Raw genomic sequence first — 20902 nt, 5'->3', positions numbered from 1 at the left:
AGCACTGAGCTACGAGTTGAGCTCTCTCTTCCAGCACATAGCTATGAGTTGAGCTATCCTTACTAGTCCTATGCATTCATTTGCCTTTGGTATGTGTTAGAAACTTCAACAACTCCAACTATTTCTTCAACTTAGGTTAGCATACCCAAGCTTAAGCTCTTACTCCTTTCATACTTAGCACTTGGTTAGATTTCCCCTTACTATATGCTCTATGCGTCCATTTTTCTCCCAAACACTTAGCCAAATTTTTGCTTTCAACATACCATGCATCCACACCTATTCCCTTCACTTGGTTTTGCCAATCTCAACGCATGGTTTGTCCCACACAACCCTTTCTTCATTTATGCATTCCTTTAACCTTAGGTACCTAAGAATTGCTCATCATGCGTCCAAAAGGGTCTTAGTATGCGTCCTACTTAAGTAGTTTCTAACACATGGCCCAATTTTACTGCTTTAGGTTAGTTTATGCCTCCAAGTATTTCCAAGCCCAAAGCATGCCTCAAACACTTAGTCCAATCCCGCCATTTTTCACTATGGCATGGTTTTAACTCCTAACTTCCACTGCATAGTTGGATACTTAGCCAAAATTCTAACTTCACCTTGTTAGGTTTAAACCACTATGTACCAACACTTAGAATTTTTCATGGGAAATTCAATCCCCTTCCAAGCATAAGTCAAATACTTAGTAAATTTTAGCTTCCTTAGCGTAGCCTTCTCTTCTTTTGAACTTCTTAGGTAACGTAGCTACTTGGCTCAGGGTTTAATCTTGGTCGGGATTTTACATTACAGGTCCATGTGGTCCTCTCAGTAGCTCAACACGATTTTATGAAAATCAATTTTGGGATTAATTTGAATTGTTCAAATTAATTGAGGGAATTAATTAGATATGATATAATTAATAAATTTTAATTATATATAATATAATTTCTATAATGTATTTGATACATTATAATATTAATGAGAGAAAATAAGATTATGATTCAAATATTAATTATATGAATTGGATTCATATTGTAAAACTTAATGTAAATATGATTTATATTAAATGTCATTGATAAGAGGAAGGAAACTATATGTTATATTGTGCTTGATACAATATATAAACTATAGGTTATATGTTATATTTGGTATAACATATAGTTTAATATATATATTATATGATAAAGTGTTTATCATATATATATATTAAATTATCTATAAAAATAAATTATGTTTTTTAATGGAAAATTATTGTAAATAGAAAATTCCCAAAAATATTTACACCTTATACCCAAAAGTTAAAAAGTGCTTTGTATTTTTGAAACTTTTTACTATAAAGTATAAATATTTTTAAATATTTTTATATTTAAAAAGGTCAATTTTTAATTTATTTTATTTAATTTTTTAAAAATAATTAATGGGAGGGAGTTGTAACTCCCCCTCCCCCATTCCACTTCACATCACGTAAGTGGAAGGCTGCACTTTTTCTTCTTTGTTCTTCTTCCAAGGAATACAGAGGAGTGTGTTGAATATGATAGAAAGGTCCTGATTTTTATTATCCTTCATTCTTCTCCTCTCTACCAAAAATAAATAAATAAATAAAAATCCCTTCCCTCTCAAAATCCAAAATAGCCAAAGCACCACTCCTCCTGGATTCTCATCTAGAGAATACTGATGTTGCTTTTGTGGTAGTGACCTTTTTAATGTTGGTGGTGAAAGAACTCATTTAAAAAGATATCCTTGAGCGGAAGTGGATCATTCAAATCCATTTAGATTGAAATTACAAATTTATAGTTAATACAATTTATGCATTCTAAAAAAAAAATTACAACATGCTTTCTAAACAAGAAATAGAGATCAAGTGATTATACCTTTGAAGAACACTTCTTCTCGTACAACCGTCGAACAGTCACGAACTCTTCAAACAACAACAAGAACTTGAAGACCCTCTTCAAGAAAATCATGAATCAAAAGGTTGAAGATAGTACTACTTGGAATCCTCGGTATTCTCAGGATGAGAACCCAGGAGTGATGGGCTCTGACTATTTTCGTAAGGAGGGAGTTTGAGAGTTTGAAGGAGGAAGAATATGGAGGAAAATGACTATTGTATGGCAACTAGTAAGCTTCTCGTATAGCAACTAGCAAGCTTCTCAATCGTGTAGCCTATTGTATGATCTTTTTGTTTTTCGTGTAGATTTTTTTATAGAACAATAAAAATATATTTTATTTATTCTATTTGCCATAAAAAACTGCTTAACCACCCACTAAGGTGGTTTGAAAGAAAAAATGATTATTATTCAAAATAATAAATAATATAAATAAATATGATAACCAACTTATCATATTTTATTTATAATATATGTTTTAATATTGCATCATATACAATATAAACTATAGTTCCTTTTCTCTATTTTATATTTAACAACTATGAATCTCATTCATAAAAAATATATTTGAATCACATTCAAATATTGATTCCTCCAATTAAACTATAATGTATGAAATATATTATGTCAATTATATCATATATAATTGAATCAATTTAATTATATCAGATATTATTAAATTCCCTCTTATTAATTTAAACAATTCAAATTAGCCCAAAAACTGATTCTCAACTAAATTCTTTTGAGCTACCAAGGGGATCTTATGGACCTATAGTTTGATGCTCCAATGGTAAGTGAATAATTAATTAAACTCTTTAATTACATTATCCACCATCCGTTAACTGTCGGGCACTCCACTAAAGACCGACAACTGCATTCTTCTCATTACATATATATTTATGTGTCCATAGGATATAACCAATCAACAGTACAATGACCCTTCACAAATTGCTTGCAAGTACAGCTGGGCCAAATTAACATTTCTCCCATATAGTTACATCTAACTATTTAAGTACCACTGATCCCTCTAATGAAAAATAGATCAGAGTCCTACTATGTTTAAATCCTTCTCGGGCAAGGAGAAGGTGTGGCGCAACATTGTTTAAGACCCAGAATCAGTCCTTAAGGGAGAAATTTATTTACTTATCCCTACTTCCATAAAGAAGTGAATTCCATCTTGGGTAAATGTGTTTCCAACTCCCCAATCAGACAACTATCCAAAATGATAGGCTTATTGAGTTAGCGATCTGGCCACTCTCACCCATACAAATGAAAGGACCGCCCTCATGGGCAGGAGTTCACAACTCACTCAAGATTAAGATCATATTACCTATGGTCATCCTGGTTAAATGAAAGTCTCTATTATGAACAGTGTTATATAATGAGACTAAGCATTTTGTGGTCCGGTCTTAAAAACACTCCTTTGTACAGAATATCCACACTCGTGTGTCTAAAACATGAATGATCGGGATTAGATCATCAGTAGCAGTTTACAACATTTGTAACATCTACAAAGCGGGTCATACTCGTAATGTTAACAGGATAAGGTATCTAACCTTATCCATATACTACAGATCATTTAGGTTATCACTTAAATAGGATCCACCTGTATGTCTCCACATATATGTTTAAGTTACAATGATAACCATGAATGATAGTTTATTGGTTTGTGGTCAATACAACTAAAATATTACATATTTCATAGACAAAGTGAATAAAATATTAAATATTATTAATCACTTACAAGTTTGTTCATACAAGGTTTACAAAGTATAGGAACCTACGAGATTTAGGGAATCAACCTCAACAGGTGGTGTTCATCAGTGCGAGGGAGTCCATTGAAAACTATTTTTCAAAGTAAGAGTTTCGAACCCATCTATTTTTCTTCTCTTTAATTAAGCCTATGCATGCCATAAATTTTAGATACATAATGTATGTCACTGTAAAATTAGTATTCTATAAAATTTTGGAAATTGGGATGATCTGTTTCCGTTTGATGGTCCCTTTACAGGTTTCTTCAGGTTCGATGATTTATCTACTTTTATATGTATATGATATGCTCATAACTACAAAGTCCAAGTCTGACATTTTGAAATTGAAGAATCTTCTCAGTGTTGAGTTTGTTATGAAGGATTTCGGTGTTGCTCATAAAATTTTGGATATGGAGATTTATAGGGACAGAGATAAGAATAAGCTCTCCTTGTCACGAAAAGGGTATATTCAAAAAATATTTTTCAGGTTTGGTATGTTATCAGCTAAACCTATAAATACACCTAGTGCGCAAATACTCGTCGTCATTTTTTTTTCACCACAGTCTGAAGCTGAAAAGGAGTACAAGTCTCGAGCTCCTTATGCTAGTGTAGTGGAAAGTTTGATGTACTGCTGATGGTCTGTACTAGGCCTAATCTTACCCATGCTGTTAGTGTTGTCAGCGAGTTCATGGGTCAACCTGGGAAGGAGCATTGGCAAGCTATTAAAAGGATTTTTCATTATCTTAGAGGTACATCTGACGCTGGTCTCGTTTATGGGAATGACACGGCGATTGGATTTTCTGTAGCTGACTATGTTGGAGATGTTGACAGTAGTAGGTGTATGACTAGCTATGTGTTCACTCTAGGTGGTTTGTTGTTAGTTGTAGGCAACCTTACAGCATATAGTTTACTTTGTCTACTACTGAAGCATAGTACATGACATTGACAGAAGCTACTAAAGAGAGAATATGGTCGAGGGGGTTAGTTGGTGATCTTGGTTTGCATCATGATGAAGCTATTGTATATTGTGAGAGTTTGAGTTCAATATGCCTAGCCAAGGATCAAGTTCATCATGAGAGAAGTAAGCACATTAATGTAAGATATCATTTCTTAAGAGGTGAGCAGAGAGTTAAAGTGATGAAAATTGGTACTGTTGATAACCCTACTGATATGTTCACCAAACTTGTTCCACAAGGCAAGTTCCAACATTGTTTGGACTTGCTGAATATTCTGAATTGTTAGTGGTCCCCTTTGTGGACATTTTGAGGCATGAGGGAGAAGTATGGGTACGTCTGGCAATGTTGATTTATGTTACATCTGGTACATCTGTTATCTAGGAGAGAATTCAAGTCAAGGTGGAAATTTGTTGGAATGCCTTGAATTATTTGTTTGTTGGTGCTTCGAACAACCAAGTACGCGGGGTCAGCGAGTTGGGGTCTAAGAGCAGCATGCCCTGGTGCGGGTTAGGGGGCAACGCTCCCAAAACCTATTTAAAATTCATATTTAGCATATATTTGCCTATTAAAAACTATAATTCTGACCCAGCTGTACTTAAAAGCAATTTGTGAAAGGTCATTATACTATTTATTGGTTACATCAAATTGACACCTAAATATATCTATAGTGCGAAGAGTGCAGCTTTTGGTCTTCAGTGGAGTGCCAATAGTTAATGAACCGTGAATAATTTAATTAAATAGTTTAATTAATTATTCGTGTACCATTGGAGATTCAAGCTACATGTCACACCCCCTCCTAAGCTGACCTCTCGAACCCGGAAGGAAGCGTGAAGACAGTAGATACAACCCTTTTGTGATATCTACTGGCAAACTATTCCATTCTTAGCTATAGTTACACGTAAAATACGAATTCCATACATTCAATAGTTCATTGCCTAACAAACTAACTTAACAATTTCGCACAACTTGTCCTATTATTTTTTACAAACTATAGTTTACTCATGATAATCAACCCTAGTTTAAGGCACATGACTAAGCAGCGCTAGGTCTTTGGTATGTTGCAAATCTTAACCTCTTGTGGCAGTTAGTTAGTTACTTTCTCAAATAAACTCATAATTCAAAACATGTTGGAATAAATAACTAACATGTGATAAAACTGTAAGCATGTTACTAAACATGAGATAACTATACTTCAGACATGTACTCTGACTTCACCGGGGTAGACCAACTCCATACTCCTGGTTAATAAGGTGGAACCATACTCACACCTTTGCTCACTGAGGTGGAACCAACTCAACACACTCAGTTTTTGTGCAAATGCAGAACCATCTCAACTCATAGCACTCGTCATATGTTCACGTAGAGCTCTCGTATTGGTACTAGGTTTCATAATTATGAAACTTCTTTGGAAATCATAGCAAAAACATTCAAACTAGAGTCCCAATTAACTCAAAGCATAAAAACAAAATCTTTAAAACTTTGATAAATCAAGACGTTCTTTTAAAAACAATCACTCGCTCTCAATCGACAACTACTCATCCTCCATTTGAAATTCTCGAGTCTAGAAGGATTTATACTCAACATAAAATATTAAAGTTAAGGCTAAATTAACCTTAGAATACCTTTTTTATTTAAACTTCATCTTACCAACCATAACAGGTGAGAACTAAGCTTCCTAACCGACCAATACTATTTTAGACACAAGGTTGCCTTTCAGCTAACAAGGCTTGGACGCCTGGCCCACTTTGCCAACACCCAAACAGGTTCCAACGCCTGACTCTGAGAGGTCCAATGCCTACCTGGATGTTTTGGATGCCTAGCCTCCCCTTCCTCCTTCAGGTTCTACTCTCATCTCACCCTTACCCCTTAAGTTGAAAAAGGAATTTCGTGATGCAAATGAGGTCCCTCCTTCAAGGTATTTATAGGCACTTTAACTCCTCCACAGCTTGGCACTTAGCTTGCATGGAGAGTCTTCTTGTCTTCAACCTGGAGTGGCCAATGCATAGGGCTTCTTGGAGCTGCCATCTATAAGGCTTGCATCCCTTCTCCTAGTTCCACATGTAGGCCACCTCCTATTTGCATGTTATCCTTAGTTGTCTTCCCTTAGCTTGTCCAACTAATGGATGTGGTTTGGTGTCTTCTTCATGTTCTAACTTGATCCTTAATCATCCTACTAGGACTTAGTCAACATTCTATTAGGTTAAGGCAACATTCTATTTTTTGCTGTCAACATAAGCTAGCATCTCAAACTTTGCTCTCTAATGCATGACCCTTGGCTTCGACGCACAGAGTTCACAACTCACTCAGGATTAAGGTCATGTTACCTATGGTCATCCTGGTGAAATGAAAGTCTCTATTATGAACGACATTATACAATAAGACTAAGCATTTCATGGTCCGGTCTTATACAAACTCCTTTATATAGAATATCCTCGCTCGCATGTCTAATACATGAATGATCAGGATCAGATCATCTGTAGCACTTTACAACATTTGTAACATCTACAAAGCAGGCCATACTCGTAGTGTTAGCAGGATAAGATACCGAGCCTTATCCATATAATATAGACCATTTAGGTTATCACTTAAATAGGATCCACCTGTATGTCTCCATATATATGTTTAAGTTACAACGATAACCATGGATGATAGTTTATTGGTTTGTGGTCAATGCAATTAAAATATCACATATTTCATAGACAAAGTGAATAAAATATCAAATATTATTAATCACTTATAAGTTTGTTCATACAAGGTTTACAAAGTATAGGACCCTACGAGATTTAGGGTATCAACCCCAACAGGTGATGTTCATTAGTGTGAGGGAATCCATTGAAGACTGTTTTTCAAAGGTAAGAGTTTCGAACCCTTCTATTTTTCTTCTCTTTAATTAAGCCTATGCATGTCATAAATTTTTTATTCATAATGTATGTTACTGTAAAATTAGTATTCTATAAAATTTTGGAAATTGGGACGATCTTCTTCCGTTTAATGGTCCCTTTACAGGTTTCTTCAGGGTTGATGATTTATTTACTTTTATATGTATATAATATGCTCATAGCTACAAAGTCCAAGTCTGACATTTTGAAATTGAAGAATCTTCTCAGTGTTGAGTTTGATATGAAGGATTTGGGTGTTGCTCATAAAATTTTGGATATGGAGATTTATAGGGACAAAGATAAGAATAAGCTCTCCTTGTCACGAAAAGGGTATATTCAAAAAATATTTTTCAGGTTTGGTATGTTATCAGCTAAACCTATAAATACACCCAGTGCGCAAATACTCGTCGTCATTTTTTTTTCACCACAGTCTGAAGCTGAGAAGGAGTACAAGTCTCGAGTTCCTTATGCTAGTGTAGTGGAAAGTTTGATGTATGCTATGGTCTGTACTAGGCCTAATCTTACCCATGCTGTTAGTGTTGTCAGCGGGTTCATGGGTCAACCTGGGAAGGAGCATTGGCAAGCTATTAAAAGGATTTTTCATTATCTTAGAGGTACATCTGACGCTGGTCTCGTTTATGGGAATGACACGGCGATTGGATATTCTGTAGATGACTATGATGGAGATGTTGACAGTAGAAGGTCTATGACTAGCTATGTGTTCACTCTAGGTGGTTCTTTTGTTAGTTGGAAGTCAACCTTACACCATAAAGTTACTTTGTCTACTACTGAAGGAAAGTACATAACATTGACAGAAGATACTAAAGAGAGAATATGGTCGAGGGGGTTAGTTGGTGATCTTGGTTTGCATCATGAGCAAGCTATTGTATATTGTGAGAGTTTGAGTTCAATATGCCTAGCCAAGGATCAAGTTCATCATGAGAGAAGTAAGCACATTAATGTAAGATATCATTTCTTAACAGGTGAGCAGAGAGTTAAAGTGATGAAAATTGGTACTGTTGATAACCCTACTGATATGTTCACCAAACTTGTTCCACAAGGCAAGTTCCAACATTGTTTGGACTTGCTGAATATTCTGAATTGTTAGTGGTCCCCTTTGTGGGACATTTTGAGGCATGAGGGAGAAGTATGGGTACGTCTGGCAATGTTGATTTATGTTGCATCTGGTACATCTGTTATCTAGGAGAGAATTCAAGTCAAGGTGGAAATTTGTTTGAATGCCTTGAATTATTTGTTTGTTGGTGCTTCAAACAACCAAGTATGGGTCAGCGAGCTGGGGTCCAGGGGTAGCATGCCCTGGTGGGGGTTAGGGGGCAACACTCCCGAAACCTATTCAAAATTCGTATTTAGCATATATTTACTTGTTTGTAGTTATTTACGATTATGACACTAGGGTTTAGAACGGTGTGCTATATAAACTCTATAACCCTTAGAGACATCGTTTTTGCTGTATTAAAAAAACATTATCTCTAATAATATTTTTATTCCCCTACCGTATGAACGTAGCTAACACACTATTAGTGAATCACGTATATCTGTTAGTTAATACTTTTTACGTTTTTATATTCTTTAATTATCGATTAGGTAATACTTTTTAGAATTAGACAAAGGTTGGATCAAATCATATCCACAATTCAAAATATATAGACGAATAAAGAAATATATATAAATAAAATTTATTTTGAAAAAAAAAAAATCATCTATTACACCCCTCTTAATAGTAGAAATTATTTTAAAATGTAGAACTTTCAAAAGTATTTCAAACACGAATGTAGAACGATAACTAAATATTAATGGTGATCAATGAGTAGTAAGAAAGTTAAAAGAATAAAAGAAAATCAACAAAATTTTCATCAGTCCACTCAAGATGAAAATTGAAAGGCAAGGGATTGCTAAAGAAACACTCAAAAACGAAGAAAAAAATGAAGATGGAAAAGGCATATTCTAAGCTTCATTTATATCCAACTGATCCAAACATTTTCAACCCACACTTTTCTAAATTAATTAAGATTATATATTCTCCTCTTCCCAAACATGGATAATTAAAATTAAGCATATAAATCATACAACTCCCCCACGTTCACTAAACAAATTAACCCTTTTGTATTTCACTTTAATCAACATTTCAGCCTTCTACCGGGTGAGTGATATCTCTAGAATACCTCTTATACCTACTTACGTCATTTTCTTTTCATTTATATGTTCATCTACTTCTAGTTCACAAGTTATGATTAAATTTCGAGCTCAATATTGGTTTTTCGTTTTTTTTTTTTGTTTTATCATTATTAGTATTACTGTCATGTTTAGGAATGATGTCGAAAGAGTTCGAATTACTTTTATTGTGTGTAAAATTACTACGAAGATATGTTTTTAATCATTTAAAATTGATTTAATAATGTTTGAATTTATATTTATGAATGTGATTTTCATGTAAACATGTTTCCAAGTTACTTGTAAATGTGAAATAAATTAAAAGTGGTATTTAACTATGTTTAATTCACTTGTAACCTTGTCTTGAATTCTCTTCATATAATTGACCATTGATGATCTTCCCTATATAATCTAGATTCTTTTTTATGATCATTTTGTTGTTTATTTTATATTTTTGGACATGATACTTTTTTTTATACAGTTTTTGGATGAACTTTTTAAATTCCTTCAAAAACACATTTGAATTCTAAAAAATTTCAATAGAAAAATGTAGTTTTATAAACTACTTCGGCCTTGGTTTTTGAAAGTGTTTTTATTCTCATGTAGTAATAAAAGCAAGAAACTATAGAACAAAATAGTGGTTAATTATAAGATTAATTTTTAAAAACAAAAAACGAAGAAAATAAGATGTGTTTTATAACAAACTGATTTTTTGTTTTTCGTTTTTAGTTCTTAGTTTTTAAAGAATGATAGGTTTTCTTTAAAATTCTATTTCGGTTATTTTTAAATATAAAAAAATGAACCAAAATATTTACAAAATATATCAAATTTTAGAACTATCAATGATAGATGCTGATAGACATTGATAGACTTCTATCCGTGTCTATCAGTGACATTGATAGATACTAATAGACTTCTATCATTGTTACTTAAAAGACACGGCCTATTAACGTCTATCATTTGTAGTTCTAAAATTTTGCTCTATCTTATAATTATTTTCAACCATTTTAACACTTGAAATAATTTTCTGTTCAATTTTCTGGTTTTTTTTTTTAAATTTTAAAAACGTTTTCAAAATTGTTAGTAGATTTTAAGAACGACAGAAAGGAAAAAAAAAAAGTTCTTAGAAAACCTGTTTTCATTTTCGGAAAACGCGGTGTAGTTTTAATTATAAATGTCGATAATTTTATTTCTAATTGCATGCCTTGGATTAGAGGCTGTTGTGTCTATCTATTAAGTTTTTTGCCATTTTATAATATCATTTTCCATTTTTTATTAATATTAAAGGGTAAATATTAACTGTACATATATTGTTGAAAAAAAAACGAGAATTGATGTAGATTTGAAGTGTACGTAAAAAGACATATCTTATTAAAAAGTAAAAAACAAAATACATTTTCCACATCATCTATCATTCAAAATCATATTTTTGTTTCAGTGACATTTTTTGTTCTATATTTTTTATAAAAATAAAATGAAAGTGTTTACAATTCTTTTCATCTAATATATACTATTATAATATTTCATTTCATTTTATAAAATCTATATTGATAAAATAATATCTATATTGATGAATAAAAAATCAAATGAGGAAAACAACAATATTAACAAATTGACAAAATACTAGAAACTAGATTTATTTTTTGTAAGAACAAATTACAAGAGAATAAAGAAACAATGAAAACAATAAATTTAGACCCAACTAATTCACCTTGTTTTCTTAAGAAAATTATGTACCAGCTATGGTGCTCAAAAAGTGACATAAATACTCTTCTTATATAAAACAACTTACCAATCTTTGAATGTAACACTTCAGCCACATAACTTATCGAATACTATAATTTTATATAAATATTTTATTTGTCCTTGAACACTAACAAAATATTTATGCATTTTTTCCAACTATTTTTATTTTGAAATATGTAGTTTTTTTAGAAACTTTAAGATATTCTTCCTAAGATGAAAAACTAGAATTGATGTGAAAATTAAATGTAAAACAAGAAAATATTTTAAACATTATTTGCAATTCAATTTCATATAAATAAATAGAAATCATTATGATAAAATGGAAAATAAATCAAAGAACAATGCGGAAAAAATATCAAAACACGCGTTTTTTCAAAAAGAGAAACCGTTTTTTTTTTTTTTTTAAAAAAAATATTTTAACACTTTAAAAACGTGCTTTAAATAGGAAAAAAATAGAAAACTCAATCGGTTATCAAACCCATTCTTTTTTAAAAAATTAAAATCTGAAAGTCAAAAATTAAAAGATAATTAGTTATGAAATGACCCCTAAAATATCGAACCGACCAATAATTTTTGACCATATATTTTGAAATATTAACTCTTAATCATTAACTTTTAAACCCTTTAAATATATGTTCGTATTAACTTTTGAAGTGTTTAATTTTGAAAATAATTCATTTTAAAATAGAAAAACGGATACGTTTGACAACCACTCAAAATAGGTTTTAAAACATATTTATAGTTCATTTTAAACCGTTTTTTACTAAAAGAATTTAAACACGAATATATTTTTTTTTTTAAAAAAAACACCTTTTCCTAATCAATCCAAGCAGACTTTAACTTGTATCAAACGGAAACCAAATTCAAAATTCAAATATAACAATAAGAAAGATAGGAACCAAATGAAAATTAAACTCCAAACTAACTAGGTAAAAACATACATTTTCCTCTAAATCTATATAAAATATTTCTTGTTAATTAGTATTGTGGTGATTTTGCCATCTGTAGGGATAATCAAGAGGAGTTTGAAAGGAAAACATCCGTAACTAAGAATGGATGTTCTAGTCTCAGTCGTTGCAGCAACAATTAAACCTATTGGACATCAATTAGGTTACCTAGTTTGCTACAACAAAAACAAGAAGGAGCTTCAAGAGCAAATCGAAAATCTTGAGACTACTAAAAGGGATGTAGATAAAAGGGTTGAGGAAGCAAAAGGCAAGGCGTATACGGTCTCTGATGAAGTTTCAAAGTGGCTGACCGATGTAGATGGTGCAATGATCCATCATCAGCTATCCAGTTCCAACCCATCATGCTTTAACTTGGCTCAAAGATACCGACTAAGTAGAGAAACAAAGAAGAAAGTGAATTATATCCTTCAACTCATAGATAAAAGAAACAAGTTTTTGGAAGTTGGATATCGTGCACCTCTTGCAGATACTGAGAATACCATTGTTCCTGGAGATTATCAAGTTTTGGAGTCAAAAACATCATTGGCTAAAGATATCAAGAATGCACTTGCAAAGCCTGATGTCAATAAGGTTGGGGTATATGGTATGGGAGGCGTTGGAAAAACTTATTTGCTCAATGAAGTTAAGAGATTGGTGTTGAAAGAGGACGACAAATCGTTTGATCGGGTGATCGACGTGAGTGTAGGTCGATCTAATGATCTAACACAAATACAAGAACAAATCGGAGATCAATTGAACATAGAGTTGCCAAAAAGTAAGGAGGGGAGAGCGTCTTTTCTACGAAATAATTTGGCGAAAATGGAAGGTAATATCCTCGTTTTATTAGATGATTTGTGGAAGGAATATGATCTTATAAAAGAGATTGGGATTCCATTAAGTAAAGAAGGATGTAAGGTACTTATGACAAGCCGATCACGAGATATATTAACCAATAACATGAATACACAAGAATGTTTTCAAGTGAGTTCTCTAACTGAAGAAGAGTCCTGGAAGTTTTTTAAGGCAATTATTGGTGATAAGTTTGATACAATTTATATGGAAAGCATTGCAAAGGAGGTTTCAAAAGAATGTGGAGGGTTACCACTTGCACTTGATACTATTGCAAAGGCATTGAAGGGAAAAGATATGCACTATTGGGAGGATGCTTTAAGCAAATTGAAAAATTCCATTGGAATGGATATTAAAGGAGTGAGTGACAAAGTTTATGCTTCACTTAGGTTGAGTTATGAATATTTAGATGGAGAAGAAACCAAGTTACTATTTCTTCTTTGTAGCGTATTTCCAGATGATTATAAGATTGGTATGAAAGATTTACAAATGTATGCCATGGGTATGAGATTGTTGAATAAAGTAAAAACATGGGAGGATGCAAAAAATAGGGTAATGAAGTTGGTTCATGATCTAATATCGTCTTCTTTATTTCTCGAAGCCGACAGCGATTCAAAAGACAAATATGTTAAAATGCACGACGTGGTTCGTGATGTTGCCATACACATTGCATCAAATGAAGGCAACATGTCTACATTGAACATTGGATATAAACTTAATGAATGGGAAGATGAGTATAGAAGTGGTTCTCATCGTGCCATCTTTGCAAATTGTGATAACTTAAACAACCTTCCCCCAAAGATGAAGTTTCCACAACTTGAGTTGTTAATATTAAGAGTTTCTAATTGGTTGGTGGAAAATAATCTTCAAATTCCATATGCATTTTTTGAAGGAATGGAAAAGCTTAAGGTTTTGGACATGACGGGGATGTGTTTCCACCGACCGTTATGGACGACATCATCGTTAAACAACCTTCGAACATTATGTATGGTATGTTGTGAATTTAATGATATCGATACAATTGGCGAGCTAAAGAAATTAGAAATTTTGAGAATCATGAAGTGTAATATGCTAGATCATTTACCTACAACTATGAGTCAATTGACACACCTTAAGGTACTAGAAGTGTTAAATTGCTCTAAATTGGAGGTGGTTCCTGCAAATATTTTTTCAAGTATGACAAAACTAGAAGAGTTGAAATTACAAGATAGCTTTTGCAGATGGGGAGAAGAAGTATGGTACAAAGATGAATTGATTAAGAATGTCAAACTTTCAGAATTGAATTATCTGCCACGTCTTTCAAATTTATGTTTAGAAAGTTGGAAAGTTAAGATTCTATCCGAAATAAGTTCACAAACTTGTAAGAACTTAAAAGAATTTTGGATTTGTAGTAATGAGTCAGATGATATTATTCAACCCAAAGTTTCTAATGAATATGCAACAACCTTGATGCTTAATATTGAATCCCAAATTGGTTCAATTGATGGAGGACTTGAAATACTATTGCAAAGAAGTGAGAGGTTGATTGTAAGTGATTCAATGGGTAATTTTGTAAATGGCATTTTCAAACCAAATGGAAATGGTTTTCCTCTTTTGAAGTATCTATGGATTATTGATGAACATAGTAATTCAGAAATGCCACATTTGATTGGAAGTGATTTCACTTCTTTAAAGTATTTGATTCTTTATGGAATGAGGAGATTGGAGAATATTGTTCCAAAGCATATTACAATAAGTCCTTTCAAGAAGCTTAAAACTATAGCAATTCAATTTTGTGGGCAGCTAAGGAATCTTTTCTCATTCTCTATTTTTAAAGGGCTTTCAGATCTTCAAGAGATTGAGGTGATTAACTGTGGTATGATGGACGAGATTATATTCATGGAAATTGAAGATCAACCCAACATTTGTACTACTCCTTTAGCTTCTTTAATACTTGAAAATGTGGATAAACTTTCAAGTTTTTGTACCAAAGGATTAATCCAAGAAAGTCCACAAAGTATCCTTCCCTTTTTTGATCAGCAGGTTTGTACCATCAAATTTCTGTTGTTCTACTTTTCTTTTGTTTTATGTTTTAATCAATTTTGCTTTTGTTTTTGTTTATAGCTTTCTATTTGGTATAATCTAGTTTTGAAAACATTATAATAGATTTAACAAAATGAAAGAAACAAAAATATGAATTTATTCCTTAAATGATTTGGTCGAAGTTTAGAAAAGAGAAAACTAAGGTTCTGTTTAATAATCATTTGATTTTTAGTTTTTAGTGTTTGAAAAGTATTACTTTATCCATACTTTTAACTTTTTATGTTTTGTCATCTAGTCTTTCTACTGATGTTTTAGAAGACAAAGGTAAAATTTTGGAAGCTCGAAAAAATACTTTTCGAAAAGTATGTATAGTGTTTTTGTTTATTCGTATTAAAATTGAATTAGGAATTTAAGTGTTTCATTAAGAAAGGTAAAAATCGTAATTGATAAATTTGGAAGAAACAAACATAAATTTAACAACCATAAAACTAAATAATAAATGATTATTAGATTGACCTTTGGTTTTGGTTTTTAGTTTTTAAAAAAATAAAGTTTTACAAACACTACTCCCATCTTTAAGTTGGTTTGTTTTGTTATTCATTTTAATTTCTATCATATTTATTAAAATAGAACTCAAATTTATTATTACTATTTTGTAAGGAAGTTGAAAACATGACAAGGAAATTGAGATGAAAATGTAAAATTCAAAATAGAAAACTAAAAACAAAATTGTTATCCAACTCGAAGCTTAATAAATTGTTAAGATACATTTTTATATTATTTAGGTAAAATAGAATCCCATAAGTTGGCTTTGTGTTTAGTTTTTTAAGGAAAAAAATTTCAGATGACCATACTCTTGATAACGAAAGGATTATATTTTGAAATGACAGGTTTTATTTCCCGAATTGAATGATTTATCAATTATCGGAAGCAAAAATTTGGAGACGTTATGGCATAAAAATAATGAGCCAACTACAAATTCTTTTTGCAAACTCCAATCAATTAGAATTGAAATGTGCACCAAAATAAGATGCATGTTTCCTTCGAACATGGTGACATCACTTGTTTCTTTAGATACAATAGAAATTACTTCTTGTGCGTCATTAAAGAGAATCTTTGAAATTGAAAAGGAGAGTTTTGGTGACACAAAAGTAGCATGGTCCTTGAGGGAGTTACATTTACTCAATCTACCAAATCTAAAACACGTGTGGCGAAAAGATGTCATTGAGTTCATGAAATTTCCAAGTCTAAAGAGAGTGAAAATTCATGGTTGTACCAAGCTGGCACACATATGGAAGGAGAACACTAAAATGACCACAAGCTTTGATAGCTTGGAAAGCATTGAAGTAGAAAGATGTGAGAATTTGAAGTATTTACTGCCATCATCAATCACGTTCTTAAACTTGAATGAACTTCACGTCAAGGAATGCAATGGAATGATGAATTTGTTTAGCTCTACTGTGGCAAAAAACCTAGTGAATCTCAGATCCATTGAAGTGTCTTATTGTGAAGGAATGAGTTGCATAGTTGAAGCAAAAGAAGAAAATGATGAAAGTGTTATTTTCAAGAAATTGGGTAAGCTGGAATTTGATTGTTTACCACGATTGGATAGCTTTTACTCTGGAAAATGCATGCTTGAGTTTCCAAGTTTGGAGAGTTTGGTCATAAAAAGATGCCCTAAAATGAAGACATTTTCACTTGGAGTAATAATGACACCTGAATTGCAATCCATGTGGGTGGAAGATACAGAATTTGAAGTATCATCAACAACGAATAGTGTAAATAGAACCATCCAAAACTTCCGACCATGAATTATATGTATGCTGCCAGTGGTATGTATGTTTTAAATTAAATTTTATAATTTATTTTTGGAATTATGAAGATTTGAAAATAACGTATTTAAAAGGAAAAAAAGAAAAAGTTACAAGTTGAAAACAAAAATGTGACTTGTAGTTGTTCACTACAATAAAATTTGTATTTTAACTTTGAATTTATTTTTCATACTTTTTATATGAAAATTTTCAATGAAAAGTAATGTTCGAAATATTTTTTTTTAATACACTTTATATTCACATCAATTGTAATTTCTTATTCTGACATTCATATTTTTTAAAGCATTTAAAAAATTCTTTCAAAATTGAAAGTTAAAATGGTTGGACATGCGAATAAAATTTATTATTATTATTATTTAAAAATTTAGAAAAAGACAACCTTAGATGAGATTGTGTATATAAGTTTTTTTTTTTTTTTTTCCCTCTCTTTTGTGTGAAATAGACAATCTTAAAGAAAAAATACGTATTTTCTTAAAACATATGATTATCTAAATTGGTTCTAATAATGCTTTTCTTATGATACTTAATACACAAAAGACATAAAAAATTATTACCCCAATTCCTTTCTCTCTTATACATAATTACTTCATTACTAACCTATTATTATAGTATTTGTTGAGTCGCGTGATTGAACGGTTGTATTCACATATTAGTTAATTTTTCTATTTTGTAAAATGACTATTCATGTGACATTGAGTATCATATAAGAAATAAAATTGTCTTAACGAAACAGCATAGTTTCAAACTAAACTATTTATTTTTTTTTATTTTATCGATATGTTTATTTTTTATATTTTTTTGTCTGATTTATGATTAATTCATTCCTATAAAATATCGATAATGTTTTTATCGTTATGATTTAAAAAATGTTAAAATAAATATATAATAAAAAACAAAAGACAGTTAGCAATTATATTTTTTAAAAAATAAAAAACAGTTACCAGACATGTATGATTTTTTCTAAGAAACAAAAAATTAAAAAAAAAAATTAAAAACGAAAAGATTACCAAACAAGACCTAAATACTTACGCGACAAAACTTACATGTTGCTGTTTATCTGAAAAAATTTACCATTAATAATTTTGAAATGGAATATAGGAACTTTACCCCTAAATTATATTTTTCATTCCTTATGATTTCTAAACTATCCATTGATTGTTTTTTCCTTTAAATTTCTTAGTCTCATTAGATATGAAGAGGAAGATTGTGCAGATTCTGATTATGAAGATGATTCTATCATTTGAAGGTAAAGCACCCACAAACTAAACATATTCAAAACTATTTTATAGTGTATTTTCAAAGGAAAACATATTGTGAACAGCAAATGGGGAATATGATATATTGACTGTTTGATTATGAGATAATTTTTTGTTTGTTACGAATATCTGAATTGCAAACAAAATGATTTATCATTGCACAGAATTTTAAAGAGTTTATAACGTCTATGATCTTAGATCTATTGTTATGAGCTTCTATTGAAATGTCTTGAATTTGTCTGTATTCAACATATTTATTTATTTGCAGTTATTAGAGTAATGCACTATATAAACTCTCTAACCTTAGAGACGTCGTTTTAATGTAATTTTGAAAACATTCTCTCAAATAATATTGTTCTCACTCTGTCCGTAAACGTAGCTAACATATTGTTAGTGAACCACGTATATCTGTGTGTCGATCTTTCCTATCTCTACGTTCTTTTTTGTGTTCTTTAATTGCCAATTTCGCAATAGCTTCGTTTGAAAGTTGTTATGAAATTTTAGTAATATCACGATTTTAGTTGAAATTATGATTTTAGAAGTGCTTGAGATGGTTTATGCTTATTTGAGAATTTAAAATTGTTTTACGTTGAAAAATGTTTAAGTTACCTAAGGTTGTTTTTTAGAGAAAATAAATTGAGAATGTATTAGAGAAAGATCGAAAGTTTTATGTTTATGGTCGTTTTCAAACTGCTAGATCTTCATTATACACACATATATACACTTTATGTCGTGTGTTGAGGTGTTTAGTCGTTTATTACAATATTGTATTAAAGTATAAAAGAAATTTGCTCAACTGTATATAATTAAAAATTCTTTGATATATAATATGGTAATCTAAGATTATTCTATGCATTGTATAACAGCACGTATTTGAGATTATTCTATAACAAACGTGACAAAAATTTAGGTATAGATTTGTGGCAAGTTTTGCTGGCTAGGATTATGTACTTTTAGTAGTTTTTATTATAGATCCCTTTGATGTTTTATTTGAGTATAAACAATTCTTGCATTAATAATGTTTTAATGAGTTCTATTGATATTATTTTGTCATTAACTTACAAGTCACTGAAGTGTTTTAGTACATTCTTTTTCTTTTTTCTTTTTCATCTTTTTTCACCAGATGGCTCTTGAGTTTTCGACAAGCTATTGGAGTTCGATATTTGCCATCAGTCACTATAGGTTGCATACCTTTGGGTGTACATTACTTATAGAAGTATATTTATACTAAGAGTTGCTAGCGGATTTTAAACGACCTTGTAATTGAATATTATGTTGATTTGTAAATAGGGAGTATATGTTTTTCACAAGTGCTTTCTTATGTTGGTTTGAATTTTTTAATTGATTGTTGATTTGTGTTTGATAAGGCTTTGTAATAGTGATGACGTTTGAAGAAAAATATTTAACCAATTTATGTTCCTTTTTCACGTGTGTTTTATCCAAATTTAAGATGAAACTCTCTTGAATTGTTTATTAATTTTGATTTCAATAAAATGTTTGCTAGTCATTATTGTGTAAAAAAAACTATTTGATTTGTTTTTTTTTAAAAAAAAAATTATCATTGAATGGATATAAGTCGATCATTGACTATTACAGTTTATTGGACATAAATAGTCATAGAATATAATAGAGTCTATCAAAGTCTGAATAAAATATTGGTCTACCCATTTTATACTTATAATTCTATCAATGACATTGTTCTACATAGCTCTATAAGTTCTAATAAGACTAAGGAAAATGTAATTTTGGTCATTGAGTTTTTAACAATAGGCGTGTTTGGTTCTTAATGTTTTAAATTAGCTTTAGTCCAAAAGTTTTCAAAAATAAGTTTAAAATGTCTCTCAACTAATAATTCTATCAAGTTTAAACATAAAATTGATTAAATAGATAATGTGGCAAGATGATTGGAAAAATATTTTTTTAATCCTTCCTACCACTTTCTTCTTATTTGTCTAGATTTGGATGGTCTATTTGCTCGATTGTTCATTCATTTTTTAAGTTACCCTAAGTCGTTGTCGTCGTCTTCTTCTTCTTCTTCTTTTTTTCTTAAATAATTTTGGTTTTCTGAGGTCTTTGAGCCCGCATATAGTTTCTTCCTTGTCTACCCAAACCAGTGTAGACCTGCAACTTATATTTGCCATCATATATAATAGAAAAAGAGAGAAGATAATAAGGGAGGAGAGAGAACAACAGATAGAAGGGCGAGGAAGGAGAAAGAAAAGAGAAAGAAGAGAGAGACAAGAAATATATATGTAAGCCCTTAACTTGTTTTACTAGTCAATTACGTTCAAGTCCTTTTAATTATCTATTTAGAATGTCTAGAAATATTAGTGTAAATGTAAACCAAGTTACATGTAATGAATAATTTATTTGTAATCTATAAAAGAGGAAACCTATGTGTTATGAAGGAGTGCTCTCGGGTGGTAAAGGTTCAACGCATAGGGAACTTGAAAGGTTAAAGCAATTGAAAGTTAGACGTTTGACATAGTTGTAAGTGGACAGAATGTTCTAAGTATGGAAAGAGAGGCTCTCGGGTGAAGTAAGTGGAAGTGGTGCTTAAAAGAATAAAAGAGCATGAGGATAGTTTTTCCATGTCATGCATTCAAGGTTTTAGAAAGAAAAATGAT

The 20902-nt window shown here is 31.1% G+C and overlaps 1 protein-coding gene across 1 annotated transcript; it reads left to right on the top strand.

Moving 5' to 3' along the window:
- Positions 1-9512: 9512 nt before the first annotated feature.
- On the top strand, positions 9513-19653 carry LOC120088785 (disease resistance protein At4g27190-like). The gene is made up of 5 exons (XM_039046222.1): positions 9513-9612; positions 12378-15187; positions 16078-17019; positions 18200-18265; positions 19399-19653. Exons 2-3 carry the CDS (start codon positions 12422-12424, stop codon positions 16996-16998), a joined length of 3687 nt encoding a protein of 1228 aa, XP_038902150.1. The 5' UTR covers positions 9513-9612; positions 12378-12421; the 3' UTR covers positions 16999-17019; positions 18200-18265; positions 19399-19653.
- Positions 19654-20902: the final 1249 nt, after the last annotated feature.

Source organism: Benincasa hispida, chromosome 10 (assembly GCF_009727055.1).
Source record: "Benincasa hispida cultivar B227 chromosome 10, ASM972705v1, whole genome shotgun sequence".
NCBI classification, from domain to species: Eukaryota; Viridiplantae; Streptophyta; class Magnoliopsida; order Cucurbitales; family Cucurbitaceae; genus Benincasa; species Benincasa hispida.
This window is presented reverse-complemented; position numbering and strand designations above follow the sequence as displayed.